General features: G+C 31.0%; 2 protein-coding genes across 2 annotated transcripts; both read left to right on the top strand.

The window, feature by feature from the left end:
* Positions 1-1945: 1945 nt before the first annotated feature.
* LOC148303248 (cilia- and flagella-associated protein 70-like) lies at positions 1946-9581 on the top strand. The gene is made up of 15 exons (XM_088270316.1): positions 1946-1962; positions 2048-2330; positions 2417-2551; positions 3111-3367; positions 3749-3932; positions 4454-4687; positions 5066-5342; positions 6172-6484; positions 6611-6781; positions 7407-7540; positions 7968-8313; positions 8413-8559; positions 8648-8899; positions 9001-9150; positions 9424-9581. Exons 2-15 carry the CDS (start codon positions 2270-2272, stop codon positions 9529-9531), a joined length of 2769 nt encoding a protein of 922 aa, XP_088126442.1. The 5' UTR covers positions 1946-1962; positions 2048-2269; the 3' UTR covers positions 9532-9581.
* Positions 9582-10246: 665 nt separating this feature from the next.
* CaMKI (Calcium/calmodulin-dependent protein kinase I) lies at positions 10247-15559 on the top strand. Its single transcript, XM_088270325.1, has 2 exons — positions 10247-11185; positions 14054-15559. Exons 1-2 carry the CDS (start codon positions 10296-10298, stop codon positions 14265-14267), a joined length of 1104 nt encoding a protein of 367 aa, XP_088126451.1. The 5' UTR covers positions 10247-10295; the 3' UTR covers positions 14268-15559.
* The last annotated feature ends 3025 nt before the right edge of the window (positions 15560-18584 follow it).

The raw sequence follows: 18584 nt of genomic DNA, 5'->3' as shown, positions 1-18584 counted from the left end.
TACATCTAGTAATGTTTCACTTATGAATTCTAAAAAATTGTTCAATAAAAATATGTTGAAATACTATGACAATAGTATATTATGCCTCTCGTGATCAGACATTAGTGACTTAAACGAGGGCTTAAAAGATTCTAACGAATATTCGGTATATATCAAAAGATTCTATTTGAATGAGAAATATTCTAAGGAATATTAAAAATATTTTTTTAACTGGGAAACAATAAGGATAAATAAAATAAAATTGAAGTTAGTCAACACTTTTAGTATATTTTTTTTAATTATTATTATTTTGTTATTTTTCTTTTTTTCTTAACTTGCGAATAGGATCCAAAATATTTAAAAATAAATCACATATAAATTAAATATAAACTGGAATAAAAAATATTATTAATATTATATGATTCAAACCTTTTGAAAATAATAACAAAACAATAGTTTTGTGAAATTAGAGCTTTTTTTCTAAAGATATATCACAAATTAAATATATGATTTCCAAGTATTAATCAATAACTAGCTGTTTTGCATGCTGTGGATTTGGACAAACAGTAAATATGTACTGTAGATTTTTATGTGTTTTCTTTAGGTTTAGGGCTATGAAAGTTTGTGAGTTTGTGACTTTTACACGAATGAAGATACATTAGAAGAAAAAATGACATTTCACTTTGACAACCCTGAGATTGATGTGAAATTTTTGATCTGTTTTTATGACACATAGTATTAAATAATTTTGGGTATTTTCTGTGTGATGAAGATAAAGGATGTTTAAGGAATGCAGGGTATCGAAGAAAAGAGTTTTTTATAATAATAAAAAATGGCAAAATATGGTTGCGTATGCACACAAAGTAGTATGTATTTAGTATTTAAGAGATTACACATTCCGCAGTATTTAATGTATTTATTTTTTATTTATTAATTATAATTATACTAAAACTCACAAAATATCTTGTTATTTCTTTTTCCAAATGAGTTCCCGGAAGTATTTAATTTAATTTTTATGATTGATATATGAATTTGATTAATGATAATTTTTGTATATTTCTCCCTAGCATATCCAAAAAGTAATTCACTATCTTTTTTATCTATCAAATTTAACACACGGCCAAATATCTGGAATACTTTATTTTCTTTTTTCTTATTTCCTAAAAAATAGTTTTATCTAAGCTTCTTTCAATTTAATTATCTAAAAATATTTATTTAAACTTCATGTACAGAAAATAAATAAGTACATTAGCGGACTTATTGCTAAAAAGCAATATCTTCCAACCAACCAAACACAGACTAGTGATATTGATCAAAACGCTTGATACCATATACAGCTGTTTGCAACCAGAGGGTAGATAGTACTTGAATATTAAAAAAAACATAAATTACAAATTGATAATAATAAGGAAGGCAAAGGAAAAAGGGAGTTTAGAAATGGAGATAGAGGGAAAAACTGAGGAAGGAGGTTTGATGGATACTAATGATATATAGTAATGTCTCAGACGTTTTGTAAAAGTTATTAGAGATGATGCATTTTTTACAAAAAGAGGTAATTCATTCCATAGTCTAATATTTGTAAACTTTATTTATTTTCTATCTTTAAATTCAAATACATATATTGTTTGAGAAAATTCCTACAATTTTTTGAGTTAATTATCTTGTAAAAGCATGCAAAGATCTATTGACCATATATTTTGTTCAATAGATTTTAATATCAGATTACGAGTACCCTTGATATTTATGATCTATTATTTCACACACAATTAAAACAATGAAATTTCAAGTCATATTAAAATTATTTGCCGAATAGCAACCAAAAATCTAGATTTGTAATTCTTTGTTGGGTGTACCTGTTTAGTCTCACCACTATTTTATTGGTAGATAGATACCTACTCCAATTTATGTTTTAAAAATATTTTCAAATATAGAAATATTATTTTTGTTTTTTTTTTAAACTAAAAAATGTCGTGCTTATCCAAGGTATTTTTTTTATAAAAGAGAAATTTAAAAAAATATTTTATTACTTTATTGTCATAATTTGTTTTAAGAAATTTAATATTTTCAGACAGCAACAGATGTTGTTTCTACCATAATAGAGACGAATTCCCAAAATGAAATAATAGAAGCAAAGTTAAAAATTTCCATATCTGTTACATGTTTCGAACATGATCGCTTGGATGATCAAAAGTCGAATAAATACGAAATACTTATCACGCACAAGGAAAATATTATCATTCAGAATGCTTGTGATATATCTGAACATTCTAAGACTGTTTTACATGGACAGATGGAAATAGATTATTACAACCTGTCTGAAATGTCAGACTTGGTTGACTATCCTATTCTCGGTATTTTATATTAAATTTTACATAATTTGTAACCTTCACTTGTAATCATCTTAAAAATACAATTATCTTCTTATTGTGTTTTGCAGTTTTAGTATTGGAAACAGCAAGTATAACGAAAGATAAAAAAGGTAGTGTCAAGACGTCAACCAGCAAACATGACAACAATAGCTCATTATCTCCTCTCGGATACTGTAATTTTGATATAAGTCCTCTCCTAAATGGTAAATATTAATTTATCAAATAATATTTAAATTTGTGTCTAAAGTTCTGCCTGAATAAAAAAAAATGGAATGCCAGTCGGAGTCTCAGAAAGGAAGGAAGGCGCTGTCATTGACAATTAGTGGCACCGTTTAGTGGGAATGTTTGGAATTCACGGGTACTTCCAAACACTCCTACTTATTGGTGGTACATAAAAACAATAACAATAATAATTTAAGAGATATACAAAAACATAAGTAGCTTTCATATGTACATACATTATCAAGCGAAAAGTATCATTCAGGAACACAGGAATAGTATTGTAACAGGAATGTGTACATCATCATAAGTGACATGCTCACTCCTTATTTCATGATAAAGTACATTATATTTGCAATGTTTTACACACCTTGCCCCCGGTCTTTCTTTTTACAGTTAATAATGGGCAATAACATGGTTAGCATTAATTGGGTGGTAATGCATATAGTTCAGTTAAGCTTAGACTGTGATGTTCTCTGTGTAACATATATCATGATGTTCGTATTAAAGTACTATCAATATTTTATTCGTTTCTTTTCGAAGGGAAAGATTTCATCGAGGAGACGGTTATAATACATCCAGTAAAGAAAATTTCATCGAATTTTGAATTAGTAACTTGGCCAAACCTTCCAAATATTGTTTTGAGAGCAAGTATTGAAACAGACAGAAACTGTGATGAAGAATTTTTAAATTCTTTAAACATGTTAACTTTGACAATGGAAAATTTGTGCGATGTACCAATTTGCGTTACTTCTGACTATGAATGTTCGATCTTCACAATTCTTCCAAAACAAGACGAGGTAACATTAGTATTTATTGGTTAATATATATATATATGTATAACATTAGAATTTTTAGTAATATATTAATTAATCCTATTTTGTCATAAATTTAGTGATTCGGACTGCTTTGGAGACTATACAAAACCTATTGATAAAGCATATAATGTATTTTTATTATTTTTCTACCTCGGTAGGGTAGTGATTATCATTTTTTTGGTCAAAATAAATATGAGTGATTTTTCAATATAATGTTTATTTAACATCACCCTGGATAGTTGCCTGAAGCGCAGGATTCATCATAATAACACTGTTTTTATGATGCAGTGCCCTTTGCATATGAGAAGAAGGAATTTGGTGTTAGTTTTCTTATTGTCATAATCAATATTTATTTTTCCCAAGGTACTCCAAGAAGTGTCTTTTCTTAAAGGTTTGGAGGGAGTAAATTCAAATGTTGAAACTGTTAAGAAATGGGCGACTTTGTGTGAAATTGAAGGTCGTGGAAATGTATCAAAATATCAAATATCCATTAAAAATCCTATGAACTCACAGAGAATCCGATTAAATATATTTTCTGAGACAACAGGTAAATATACTTGACAGAATGTGTTCAATTCTTGAAATATCAACAGGCTAAGATATAATTATAATTTTTATAAATGAAATGTGATAAATCTTTTAAAATGATATATTTGTTTTAATGGAGTACCAACATATATTATAAAAATATACTTCGGACGGCCATCAGTGGATAAAAACCTTACAGAGAAATAAATCAAAGCTTCATGGAAAAACAAACGCTAAGATGCATTACCCTGTCTGGCAGTGAGGGTGATTCTCTCGGTCATCTGAGGACTGACAAAGTGTTAGGGCCAGCTTACGGGATTCTGGGGGCAAGCAAAGTGAAACCGAGGAAACAAATCCATCTAAAGGTCAAAAAAGTTAAGAGGAGGGATCTAAAACCTGAGGACGAGAAGAGCTGGCCCAACAGCCTACAAAAACGATAAGTTGGGATGGAGCCATGAAGAAGATCGTATATTATAAAAATAGCAAAGTAATGCAGTAAATAAATATTTTTTTAAATTAAAAAAATTATGTATTTTTCAGAAGTGCATCTTATAGAATGGAACAGTTTCCACCGCAGCTTACTCGACGGCAGTGACACGGAAGCGTTATTGCAGTTTATAACAAAAAATAAAGTTTGGCCTCTTGAAATTCACATTGCGCCTAAGGCAATAAGTAGCTCAGGAAAATCAATAGCTCGTAAAAAAGATGATTCAGATGATATGCCCCTTCACTTGATGACATTTCCTGATGTTTCTCGTTTATTATACCCAGGAGGTATAGACAACATTTTGTTTTATTTTTGACAGTTTGTAATATGAAGTCATGTGTTTTTTAAAATTATTATTTACCATTTTAAAAGATAAACAGGGGATCCAAACAAAAATGTGTGCTGTTTTGAATAGGACATGCACTTTTATATATATATATATATATATATATATATATATATATATATATATATATATATATATATATATATATATATATATATATATAAATATATTTATATAAATATAAATACTCGTGTACACTTATATAATATTCAGCATCAATTAAAAGTAAGTTTAAAAATATATAAACTTTACTTTAAATGCGTAGATATTGTTATTTCAATTATGTGTTTTCTTAATTGAGACTACTCTTCTTTTATAGAGTCTTCCGTTAGAGTTGTATCGGTTGTCTATTTATACAATGAAGAGTACATGTTGTCGAGGGGTGGAATGAAGTCATTTGTATTCGATTCTTCTGCTGCACAACATCCCCAGGTGGTGATAGAACCCTCACAACAAAATCTGTCTTCTACGACGTTGTGTGAGCCACATTGCGAAGAGTTTTATGATGAGGCCGGTCGCCCACTTTACTTTATAATGGAATTACAGCTATCACATCCTTTGATTAAGAAAAAAACTGCGGAAGACATTTACGAAGAGTAAGTACTTAATTATTTAAAAAAATTCTCATTCATAATTTTTTTGATGATTTTACTTTTTGAATCTAATAATAATATAAGTTTAAGAATACAAAAAAACTTAATTAAAACTCTAATCGGAAGCATACTGTTGTATGAGAGCGAAACATGGACAATCAGGCAGGTAAAATGGGGTCAGCTGGAGGTGTTTGAGATGTGGTGCTACAGGCGCATGTTGAGGATTCATAGGTTGGAACAGCGAGGTATTCAGCAGGACTGGGGAGTCTAGATGCTTACTAAATAAAGTAGCACAATAGCGAGCCAAATGAAGCCATGATATAAGACACCCAGGCCTGCTTCATACGATTGCGTCAGGCATGTGAGACGGCACAAACTACAGGGGACGACCCTGCTTAACCCATATAGACCAAATTATGTCCGAAATGCATTTAACGGGTACGTCAATTTGAAGAGACGAGCGGAGGATAGAGTCGGGTGGAGACTCACTATGAAAGAAGCAAACCAATCATCACAAAGATTGTAACCTTCTAAGATTTTTTTGTTGTTGTATGAAATGAGTCATTTTTTCTTTCACCCCTATCAGCACCCAGTTGGTACATAGGACGCTGCATCAAATTGGTGCAGTAGGTTCTTAGATAAGGGAGAGGAATATATTTGAGGGGATAGAAATGAAGATATAAAAGGAGTTCTGTGTGAAGGATATTACTGCCATATGAAAAAAAAAATGGAGAAGTATTAATAGACAGAAAAAGGGGAAATGGTTTGGGTACTAAAGATTGGATAACTTTTTTTGGATCCTGGATGGTAAGTTCTGTTTTATATTTTTCAGCATTCACAAATTACTGCCCGTTAGAGAGATTGATGTTATAGTTGAAAGAGGCCAAGATGCCAAAAAAAAATATCATCAATGTATTAAAGATTCCATTGTCTCTTTGAATGAAGAATATGCAACATTTTTAAAGAATAGTAAAGTTTTCTCATCCAAAGTAGCTGGAGATGATGAAATGTCAGCATTTATCCGACATTTGTATACCTCTGGTGTTCACGGTAACCTGGTAGGATCTCTGACTGATTGCGTGACAAATTTAGTGAATGATAATTTCAAATTGGGAGAGGCTATTATAAAGTCTGAAGATTATGAGGTATAAACTTTGTTCTTTTATAATTGAAATCTGAAATCTGCAACGAATCATTTTTTTAAAATTATATGTACATTTTGTTTATTTTACAAAAAGAGAAAATGTGATGACTGTATTATCCGGTTTCAGCATTTTATTTCTAGAGTTTTTATTGAATTAGTAAATGAAATGCACAAAACGTTGGCGATGCGGAAACCCAAAATATTTTCTCCCTCCATTGAAATAAATGATTTATTATATTTTGCTCGAGAGGAAGAAGCGCTTGGACATTATAAAGAAGCAGAAATTCTCCATTTGCAGGTAAGTTAATTTGATCAGTAATTATATGAAGGCAAAGTGAACATCCTGGGCACCAAATTATTCGATCTTTGGAGGCAGGGATTATATTTTATTGAATATAAATGGCATAAGTGATGGAGCTCAGGGTGAAGGATATTACTGCTGTATGGGAAAGGAGAAATAGGAATAATAGTAGATAGAAAAAGGAGAATAATAGTAATAGCCGGGGTATTCGGTAAAAACGTGTTATTCCTGAATGCCTTTTTTATATAGAAAAAAAACTAATGTATCAAAGCATTAGGCAAGCAACTTAGAATGAACAAATTGTGAAATGAATACACACTATATTCTAATTTAAAGAAAAATAGAATGTAAAAAAAAAATCCCTCTTTACTATAACCACCCAATTGTCACTTTAAATATGGAAAATGTATCATTGTGGAATACATTTTTTTAAAGATTTAATAGAATGTATAAAGGTGCTATATATGTTTGAATTTCAGTTAAAAAAAGATATTTGACTATTGTTGTGTATATTTTTATGAATTGTTTAAAATTATATTTACTTGAATGAAACATTTAGCTTTCTTATATTCATTATGAGAAAATGATGATAGATAAAGTTAAATTTCTACTGTATGTATAGCGTATATCGCTGGATAAGGAAAACCCTCAAGTTTGGTTTGATTATGCCATCCATTCCCTGGGCTTGGGAGATTATGAAAAAGCATATGTAGCCGTGTGTGAAGCTGTACAGTTGGATTTTCATCACCGATTGGGGTAGGTGTTTTTAAATTATTTATGTACTTATTTTTATATTCTATTGATCTTTGATATTGCCAGAAATCTCATTTTATTTTTATACTTAGAAAATGATCCAATTATTCTTCTTCTTTCTGTGCCACTTCTAACGAAGATCGGCGATCATCATGGCTATCTTCACTTTAGATGCTGCAGCTCGGAACAGAGATTTGGTGCTTCTGCCAAACCATTGTCGTAGGTTTTTCAGCCATGATGTCCTTCGGCGTCCTTGAGTTCTTCGCCCCTCAATCTTTCCTTGTATGATTAGGTGGAGAAGACGATATTTTTCATTCCTCATGACGTGTCCGAAGCACATCAGCTTTTCTTAGATCCAATTATATTTTTAAATAAATATATCTAAAACACTATTTTACATCACAACGAATAAAAAAAAATATTTTTACAGGCTTTTACTGTGTGGAGTACTTTTGATGTATCGTGGACAAAATAAAGAAGCTGAAAATTTCCTTCTTGCTGTAATGATAATTTACCCTAAGTTTTTTGAGGGATATATTGCTAGTTATTTATTTTACAAGAAAATAGGGAAATATGAAGCGGCAGATGTCACTTTGGATATAGGGAAGAATATTGTATCAGAAGGCATCATGTGCTCTTGCAGTAATATGTATTGTTTGTGTGACCGAGACCAATTTATGAATCAAGAAGAATTTGTTTGGTATGATACAAATATTCCTAAAAAGAAAACTTTTCTAAGGGCATCAGTATTATTCATTAGGTTACGTTTGTTTGAGGTAAGCTTAAAAAATCATTGAAGTTATAAATCTTTTGGCGGAAATAAAAATTGTGAACCATCATATAGTGGAGTATCATATAATGATGATTTTTTTTAGTTTGCTGAGACAATTCTTGGTGAAGAGTTATTGGAAGAAGGTGAATCATTACATTATGATTACCTTCTAGCTACTGTTCACTTTTTCCAAGGGAAATACGAAGAAGCTTTAAAGCATTTACAGCAAGAAGATTACCAAATGCAAGCAGTATGCATAAATATACTTTGACAATTATACTTTTGATATTTAGTTAAATATTTGTAAGTGTATAGTTTTTTTTTATCTCATGTTTCAGACATATTTAATAAGCAGTATGGAAGGCCATTGTTTGTATTGCCTTGATAATACAAGTTTAGCAGCTGAGGCATATGAATACACAAACTTATGTTTTGATAGACCTAATGATATCCATCTTGTGTTTGTAAGATTAGGACAACATTTTCTGAACACGGGAAGATATGATCAGGCTAAAAAAATATTCATTACGTGTTGTAATTATTCACCTACTCCAAATTCATGGCTTGGAGCTGGAATAGCTTTTTTAAAGGTTATCTTGTGTTACGTTTATAGTACTCTTGAAATAATACTAAATATTATATAATAGTCTTGAAAAATGAACTTATGATATCCAGATTGGTATCTTTTCAGATGCAAAAGTATGAAGATTGTGAAAAATGTTTGATTGAAGCAAACATTTTAAATCGAAACAATCCTCTTATTTGGGCATATTTTGCTATCTTAAATGCAACCCTTCATCTGGAAGTTGAATTTAAGAAGTGTTATGTGATGGCCTTGAAGGTAATAATTATTAGTGATTTCATTATTTAAACTATCTCATATAGTATATTTAAAATTAAAATTTATAAAAATATTGAAAAAGAGAGATAAATTTGAAAAATTCCATATCTTGTGCGCTTTAATAAGTATTTCCAGTGTAGCTGCATATCAGTTTCTGTTATGAAACAACTTAGAACGATAGGCTCAACCACAAAAGCCACATTTTATAATTCATATCCGATGTCTTGATAATAATATTATAATTTTTTTCTTATTTTTACAAATTCTACTCAGAATGGACTTAGCGATGGAGGATTAATATCCGAGATAGAAGAATTGATTGCTGAATTTTTACCAGAAGAAGATTGTTTAAGTCTCCTTTCTAATTCAATTGTTTTTTAATAGTAAAAATGTAATAAATAAGTACAGATAATAAATAAATTATAAAAATGCTTTATTTTTTAATGGATTCAAAGCATTACTTTGTTAAATTATGTCATCTACATTTTTCAGGTCATAATAATGAGTATAAGTGATGTAATTACTATTTAAAGACTTTGGGATTTTCCATTTTAAAACTTACAAAACAACTTTGATGGACTAAATATTATGATTTAATTGATACAAAACTCTTATTTATAAAAAAAATAAATGCATACTTACATGATTTCCTTAGTTCCTCTTAATATAAAAACAATTCATTGCGAATATCAAAATGGAGCTGGATCTTTTAGTCGTAATATTTTCAATTTATTGTGGCTTTGTAATTTTTTTTTCATTTAATATTAATTGAAGTGTATTAGATATATCGAGTCCGCTCATAATCTTGTGGCTAGTTCCACAATTTTTTTACTCTTCCATTCCATTGATTCTACTTTTCAATAACTTCATTCCTATTTTCAGTAACGGGCCATTTAGTTTACTGAAAAAAATCTGTTTATATAATGAAAACACGAAAATATTACGTAAAAAGAATTATAATTACTTTTGTAGAAGTTATACAACTAACCCCGAATTTTAATTAAAACAAATAGTAGTACTTAACAACAACAGAAATATTTCATGTATTAATATTTAATTGTATCTGGCAATACTGTCAATTTGACACTTGGCATCTGTGACCCTGGGCGCTCAATTTAGAGCGGATAGATATTTGAGGCGTAGAGATGCCTCTGTTTGGGAAGAAAGATTCTGGAAAAAAATCCAAAAAAGATGGAAAAGATACAGATAAACAACCTTCTATCGAAGACAAGTATGTTTTAAAAGAATTACTGGGCACGGGAGCCTTTTCAGAAGTCAGGCTGATCGAAAGTAGAGATAGCCCTGGGCAGATGTTTGCTGTAAAAATAATTGACAAGAAGGCCTTAAAGGGAAAAGAGGACTCGTTGGAGAATGAGATCAGAGTACTTCGGAGGTTTAGTGAGCTGGCTAAGCAAGGGGCCAGCGCACCTGGCGATAAGGACACGCAATGGCTCTCTCATCCCAATATTGTTCAACTTCTGGAGACGTTTGAAGATAAATTTAAAGTATACTTAGTGATGGAGCTCGTGTCAGGGGGTGAGCTATTCGACCGGATCGTAGAAAAAGGGTCGTACACCGAGAAGGACGCATCCCATCTCATCAGACAAGTGTTAGAAGCGGTGGATTATATGCACGAGCAGGGAGTAGTGCACCGGGATCTGAAGCCAGAAAACCTGCTTTACTACAGTCCGGATGAGGACAGCAAGATCATGATTAGCGATTTCGGGCTTTCTAAGATGGAAGATTCCGGAATCATGGCCACAGCGTGTGGGACTCCGGGCTATGTCGCCCCGGAGGTTTTGGCGCAGAAGCCCTACGGAAAGGCCGTGGACGTGTGGAGTATAGGAGTGATTTCTTATATTTTGCTTTGCGGGTATCCTCCGTTCTATGATGAAAATGACGCAAATCTGTTTGCGCAAATTCTAAAAGGGGAATTCGAGTTTGATTCTCCTTATTGGGATGAAATCAGTGATTCCGCTAAGGACTTCATTCGACACCTCATGTGCGTGGATGTAGAAAAACGCTATACTTGCAAGTGAGTATATCTCTATTCTACTTACTCTATATCATTCTGTTCTGTTTGACCATCTTGTTTATTCCAAATTCTGTTAAACATCCTCATTTCATAAATATTATTATTTCAGTGACATTGAATAATAGCGATATCTGCATTCAAATATAAACAATTCTGTTCCTTGTTCAGTTAAATAACGCGTATTTAATGAACTTTATTATTCATTTGCTCCACTGAATTATTTCTATTTCTTTAATAATTACACATTTAATTTTATATTTACATGTTATTTACACTTATTACAATGTATATATGTAATAGTCCCAAAAAGAAAAATAAAGCGCACAAAAGATATTTTATATATAACAATAATATCCTTTAAAAAAATAGATAGATAGATATTCCAATAGTGAAATAAGGAAGGAATGCAAAGCTGAGACAAGCATTATCGATAAAATTAAAAAAGGTGTGTTGAGATGGTTTGGACATGTAGAACGAATGAGTGAGGAAAGAACGGTAAAACAAATTTAAGAAACTAAAGTAATTGGAAAAAGAAGCAGAGAAAGACCGAGAAAAACTTGGCACGATCAGGTATGCCAAATCCTTGAAAGCGGTCAGGTTAGGAGTAGAAACAATCGGCGGGTGTGTATGAGGAGATGCATGAACGTGGAAGAGGCTAGGAATGTTTGCAAAGACAGAGCGGTGTGGCGTTCTATTCTCTCTACCTACTCCTGCGGGGAAGCGGCGTGATGGTTAGTTAGTTAGTTTTATTTTTAAAATGTGAACAAAAACACAGATCGCATCAAAATGAGAAAAGAGCTTAAAATTAGTCATCCTTGAATGAAAAATTATTCATTTTTAATGGTAGGCTGCAAGCAGACCATCATCCCACAGGTATTACCGACGGGAAACTGCTCGGTTTCCCGTCGGTAAGGAAGAAGAAAGAGCCTTGCTCTCGTGTAATTGTTTGGTGTATATATATTCCGAAATGTCACGATTTTTAATTAACCAGTTAAGGCCCAGCAGCATTCGTTAAGTCGCAACATAATGTTTTCTGTAAACACAGTTTTCGCATTGAAAAAATAAGTTTTTCTTCAAAATAATTGGTTTTGAAAAAAAAGATACTTTGAAAAAAAAAAAAAAAAAAATATATATATAAATATATATGTATATATATATATATATATATATATATATATATATATATATAATTTTATTTTTCTATATATATTCTAAAAAATATATCAAATATACATTCTTGAAAAAAATCAGGCGTGAGCAGACAAACGACCTCTCCGGTCGTCTCCGGTGAAATGAATTCAACCTAACGAATGCTTGGCCTTAGGGCCTTCATATGCAGGACAATGGTCCTTCTGCCCTTTGACTCTAGATTCACTTATATATATATTTGATGTATAATATATTTGAAACAACACTCAAGTTATTAAACATGGAAACCCAAAGCAATTATTTATCCTTTGATAGATAGAAGTCAGGGTATTTGCAGGGCTTCCGACCTGTCATAGACTGGTTTAAGTGATCACTTTACACACATGCAACATTCACTTTATCCATGATTGACTACCACACCACTGAATATTTTGTAACTCAAATATATATATATATATATATATATATATATATATATATATATATATATATATATATATATATATATCATATAATTGCCATGTCGCTTCATGTATGAGTTTGGGGCAGTATCTATGCTCGATTTGAGTAAACTTTTATTTAGCATAGACCCTTTTATTTAAATGTATGCAAAAGATCCTTACTGAATTATTTTGGATACTGGGAGGCGCCTGAAAATACAATTAAAAATTTTTATAAAGCACATAAATTCACCAATGTAAAAATAACTAAACAGTGTATAAAAAACAATAATCGGAGAAATCCTGATATGTGAACAGGTATTTGAACATACCCAAAATGTTTTTGTATTTATCTGTTTGTGTATTGCGTGGTCTGATGGATAAAAGCTTATGAATCCACGGATCAATATAGTCTAAAAGAATTGTAATTAAAAAAAATTTAATAATGTAATTTAAAAAAAATACACATTTTAACAAAAACCTAATAAACATTTTTTTTTTGTTTACAACACCCATTTAAACCATTAGATTAAAGTATGATATGTAGATATTTTTGTTGTTGTCTCTTTATCTATTATTTATTACACATATGTATGTGTAATTCTTATTTATTTTAATTTTTACTTGAGAATCAGGCTGAAATAATACACATACAGGGGAGCTACTTGCCAGTAACATGATTTGATAATACAAGCAATGTGTAAATAATTTATTTATTGAGGCAATCCTTTTATGCGTTATTTAGGTTTTATAAAAACTTGGATGAAAATGTGCTTTAAAAGTACATAGTAGTTTCTTGCTTTATTAATGAATAATTAATGTTTTGCAATTTACCCACTAGCTCGTAGGAAATATTTATTATTTAAAATATCTTCTATTTAAATTATAAAAGATAAGAATATCATTGCGTAAACATTGCCTTGAAGCTGATAATTTTACATATTTGTAAATATTTCCTATGTACTGTTACATAGGTACATATTCTAAAAAGTTGTATTATTGTTAAATAATAATATATCATTTTAAAATACAATTTTTAATTATTAATTTTGTCTACTGAATGATAGCGGTACAATGAGTCAGGACGTAGTTCCGTGGTTGGAGTTGTAGACTCTAGAGAGTAGAGTTTTCAGGTTTAATTCCACCCTGCCGCAACTTGATTCCTATTTTCAAACACATATAAATACATACACAGTACATATTAGTACAGCTGTTTAAGCTTGCACTATAATACACCACTTGGCAGTTTTGTATTGATTGTTTGTGTGATTACATGTAGGCAAGCACTAGCGCACCCGTGGATATCTGGTAATGCGGCCAGGAATAAGAACATCCACGGCACTGTGTCCGAGCAGCTGAGGAAGAACTTCGCCAAGTCCCGGTGGAAGCAGGCGTACCACGCCACCACCGTCATACGGCAGATGCAGCGCATGGCGCTCAGCAGCGGAGGGGGCTCCTCCCGCCAGCCCGCCGCCCCCCGCGGGCCCCAGTAAACCTGCACCAGTAGACCGACGGCCGCACTCCATGACATGACAAGCCATCCTGCGCCACTCGACCATCCTGATGCAGGCTACGATTCTTCGAATGAGGACATTTATTTTGTCTATTTTATAATGCCAAACTTATTTATAAAACAATTGAAGGGCTCGGCAATGAAGTTTCTCCTACCGATCTTTAAATGTTGTAGTACTAAATTTGATCTCTCCGCTTTTAAATATATTACTCAAAAATTATATTAATATCATTCTATTGTTGTAATATATAATCAATCCTTAATAAGTAGAATGTTTAAAAAAATATATATGTATTTTATAGCTGAGGTTACTATACTTCTGTAGCCGTGTCCTTCTATTGCGCTTTGTTTATTGGAATTTGTGACTTAGCTAAGGTTGTAATATTTATGTTGTAACAGTACATTATATTTCTTTTAACCCTTAGTGTGTAAAAATGTAAATCTTTATTATTATGGACTTACATTGCATTTAGTAAGTCATTTAAAAAATGGTCGTACTATCCCGCACTGACAATACATTAAGGGTTAAAACATTTTTAATAACTGGGATTTTCTTAAACACTTTTTGATTTGATACCTTTTGAATGGCTCTTCTACTTCTCTAGAAGTGAATGAATTCCACAAAGCTGTACCTTTTTGCATGTACACGATTGGTTGGATACTCAGTTCGTGCGTGGGTTGTGGCAGTGTGAGAGGATTTGCTAAATTGGTTGTGTAGAAATAATTAAACAGCCCATTGGGACCCGTGAACGGAGTAATAACCCCGTAGCTATAATAAATTCTTATCCGTATCGAGTAGTATAGTAGTGGAGGTACGTAATGCAGAAATGGGGATGTAGGTAGATATATTTTGCCAAACACCCGTACAGCTGGATCCGTGGATCCCGTGCTGTTCAGCTAGCTCCGCTTGTGTATGATCTCTACTAAGTTCTATTGGATTTATAAATGGTTTAGACGTAAGATATTGTAATATTCATTATCTTCATCTGAGACTTCTTCAAGTTTGAATTCTTATATATTTTACAACATTTTAGGGAAAAATAGTTGCACAACCAGTCTACTCCGGGTTGAACGTTATGTTTTGTCAGTTTAGAGCAAAAAATAACAAAATTTAGATAATTAAACAATTTTTTTATTTTAAATTTCAATTCATAAATACATGTCTCAAATTGAAAAAAAAAATGTGTGTCTAATTTAATAATTATTGTAGTATTTCATAGATAGATGAAATTTTCTACAGTATCAAAAAAATTAATCATATTAAGTAAAAAAGAGAAGAAATATTTGTAATATGTGTTTTCAATAATGCAGAGTTGAAAAGTACAACTGAGCCATTAACAACTAGATTTGGCAAATAATCTTTATTCCAAAATGACAATTTCCTTATTTTTAAAATATACATTTATATTTATTTATTATTAATCTTTTTATTTTGTAGATACGAGCATTATATTTATGACATAATTTATGATCTGGAAAAACGGTTTGTTTTGGCCGATAGTGTGTAAGGATTGATATTTGTATGTCTCGCTGTTTGTGGGTCCTCTCAACATGTGTTCTCGGATCGGGTTGGCAAGATTTCTGGCTAGCCTCAGTGGACTTCATACGGCCAATAATGTGCCACAATTATTATTAAAGTCACACTTGTAAATATCTTTCGATTATGCTAATATTGTCACTCATTTTGGTTGCATTGTATTAATAAAAAAGTAGATTTACCAGGATCTATCTTGAGTGAATCGATTGCCTTTCCAATCATCTTGCCCACCAATTTTATGAATGGAATAAAATGCTGAATTTTACAAGACCCTCTTAAATTTTCAAAGGTCACCTAATGACACAGTCAAAAGATAGTGTTTAGACACAAAATAACTATCAAAATATTTAAGTTTCCATCCAATTTTATGACAGAGTATCTCAAGATAAGGAAATATATATTAATACGTAAATTGATTCAGACTTAAAGAAATGTAAAACTGCCCCATATCATTTGAGGTCACTGCAAAACCACTCGGAATATCCCGAGTTTGATTCTCGCTAATATGTGTGGAAATAATATGGCTTCGTTTGCTATTTTTAGTGAACTTATCTTCTGATCAGAGTAGGCTATCAGAGACTTTGTTCTTGGCTACCAGGAACTGTATTCTTTAAGTCATCGAATCTTCTTTTACTGAATGTGATCATGTAATTTCTTTATAGATCAGCGAGAAACCGTTTAATGTATTTGGTATTAAGATTTTAAATTATAAGACATTGGATATAAATTATAAGAAATTAAATAATCTTTTTATGCTTGCCAACTTAGTTTTTTCAGTATAGAATGAAAAAAGTTTGTTTTATCTGTAGAATAAATCTGAATACATTTTGAATACTCATGAATAATAAGATTATATATTTCACAATTGCGAAATGGATGAAGTGTTACATCTATGGTCAGTTTATAAGGGAAATTATTTCCTATTGCATTCTTATCAAATTTAATTTTGACTGAAATATATTAACTATTTTGTAATAAAATAATTGCCTAGTCCATTGGGATTATTCTCTGTCCTGCTTGTGAACTTACTGAATGATTTCATGAATATAAATGTTAAATTATATAAACTTCTCTACATAGGATTTGTGATGATGTAAAGCATCTAATGTTTTACTATGTAAATAAATAGATATCGATGTTTAGAGTCACATAGAAATGTTGGAAGGGCATTAAGGGCTCCTCTGTTAATATTCCTTCGTCGTAATACCTTAAGTAGTTCTCTCTCTAAAGCATTCCAAATTTTCATTTTGCCAATTTCTTTTTATTTAGCATTCCTGTTAGTTTCTCCTTATTGTTGACATCTTCCATGCCTTTTAGTTCCGACCGAATGACATGTCATGTATGTTTTCATTATGTGCAAGTACCTGATACAAATAAGGATAATTAATTTACACTTTTAAAGAAGGTGACATTTCCTAATATATCTGGCATGTGTAGATTCACTTTAATATTTTCAGTAGTCTGCCTATATATGTAATAGATTTGATCAACATTCGCTTTTTTTCCTGTAGTTTTATGCATATTTTTTTATATACATTATAATCTACGTTAAATGTTTGCATAAGACAAATCATAGGTTTGTTTGCCTTAATTAAATTATAGGTGTTGTATGGATACTTGTATCTTGAACAATACAACCCAAAAGAACTCTACATCGACAGGTGTGTGCCTACAAATAGGCTGTTTGTTCTTTTACTATTCCTCGTGATCAATGTAGCGCTTTCCATGTATAAAGACTACAATAATTCTACACTATACAGTTTGCCGTCCGATTAAACTCCATAGATATTTTCTTTTTACCAACATGACATTCCTTGTGCATTTTTTGGTTTACTTTACTTAAACTTATTAATAAGTCAGAGCTAGATGTCGCTATTGCTAGATTTAATGCTGACTATATATAATGCAAGCTTTTATATATTTATTGCCTCTCTTTCTGTATTTCATACTTCGCTATATCTTACTCTAAGTCTCCAAGTTGTGGAATTGTTGGAATTGTACAAATTTTCGGCATACAAATGTATGATAGGTATATACATAATTTTTTTTTGCTACTTAAATGTGTGCAATGGCACTCTACTGAAATATTTTTGTTGTGAAGTTGTTTTTAAGATTTTTATAGTAAATATATTTATTTGAATAATATTATTTTTATGCATATATATGTATTTATTTTTATTTAGATCTGATTTTATCATGTTATCATTATATTAAAAGGTGTTTTTAATGTAAGTTTTAGTTTCACATATCAACTCGCAGCCGTCTCTGAATCATTGTGTTCACTTTGTGTTATCACAATTGTTCATATACAAATTGAATAAATATCTTGAATAGCGCTTAAATTTTTAATAAATATATATTTTTATATGAGGCTTACCATTTTATGAGTTAATATTTTGTTTTCCTTCACGCTGTTTAGATAAAGTGTACTATCTCGCAAATCAGAGTAGATGTTTTCATATTCCATGAGGAGCATTAAGTGTAATAACATTGTAGTTACATAATTATAAACATATGATATTGGAAAACTAATTTATGCCTGCAAGCTCATCCCATGAAAGCGGACTGCTAATATCACTTTAAACTAATATAAATTATTATTTTACACTATCCTAAGGTTGTTAATATTAAAATATATCTTACCACTTTACTAATTCCACTTCACTCACTGTATTAGACCATCTAATTATGTGATCTCGTAAAAGAATTAAGCAATGGTCATTTCTATTTCAGTGGTGAATATGTTTATTGTATAATCAC

Source organism: Brachycentrus maculatus, unplaced genomic scaffold, assembly GCF_059751285.1.
Source record: "Brachycentrus maculatus isolate JH-2025_06_01 unplaced genomic scaffold, ASM5975128v1 h1tg000378l, whole genome shotgun sequence".
NCBI lineage: Eukaryota > Metazoa > Arthropoda > Insecta > Trichoptera > Brachycentridae > Brachycentrus > Brachycentrus maculatus.
The sequence above is the reverse complement of the archived record's forward strand: the minus strand, read 5'-3'. Positions and strand labels throughout refer to the sequence as shown.

Bases quoted from the DNA above. Each gene is read 5' to 3' on its own strand.
- LOC148303248 (XM_088270316.1), top strand. From the start codon at position 2,270: ATGGAAATAGATTATTACAACCTGTCTGAAATGTCAGACTTGGTTGAC. The intron at 7,541-7,967 runs GTAGGTGTTTTT...ATATTTTTACAG, and splicing joins GATTTTCATCACCGATTGGG to GCTTTTACTGTGTGGAGTAC. The intron at 8,560-8,647 runs GTATGCATAAAT...CTCATGTTTCAG, and splicing joins AAGATTACCAAATGCAAGCA to ACATATTTAATAAGCAGTAT.
- CaMKI (XM_088270325.1), top strand. From the start codon at position 10,296: ATGCCTCTGTTTGGGAAGAAAGATTCTGGAAAAAAATCCAAAAAAGAT. The intron at 11,186-14,053 runs GTGAGTATATCT...GATTACATGTAG, and splicing joins GAAAAACGCTATACTTGCAA to GCAAGCACTAGCGCACCCGT.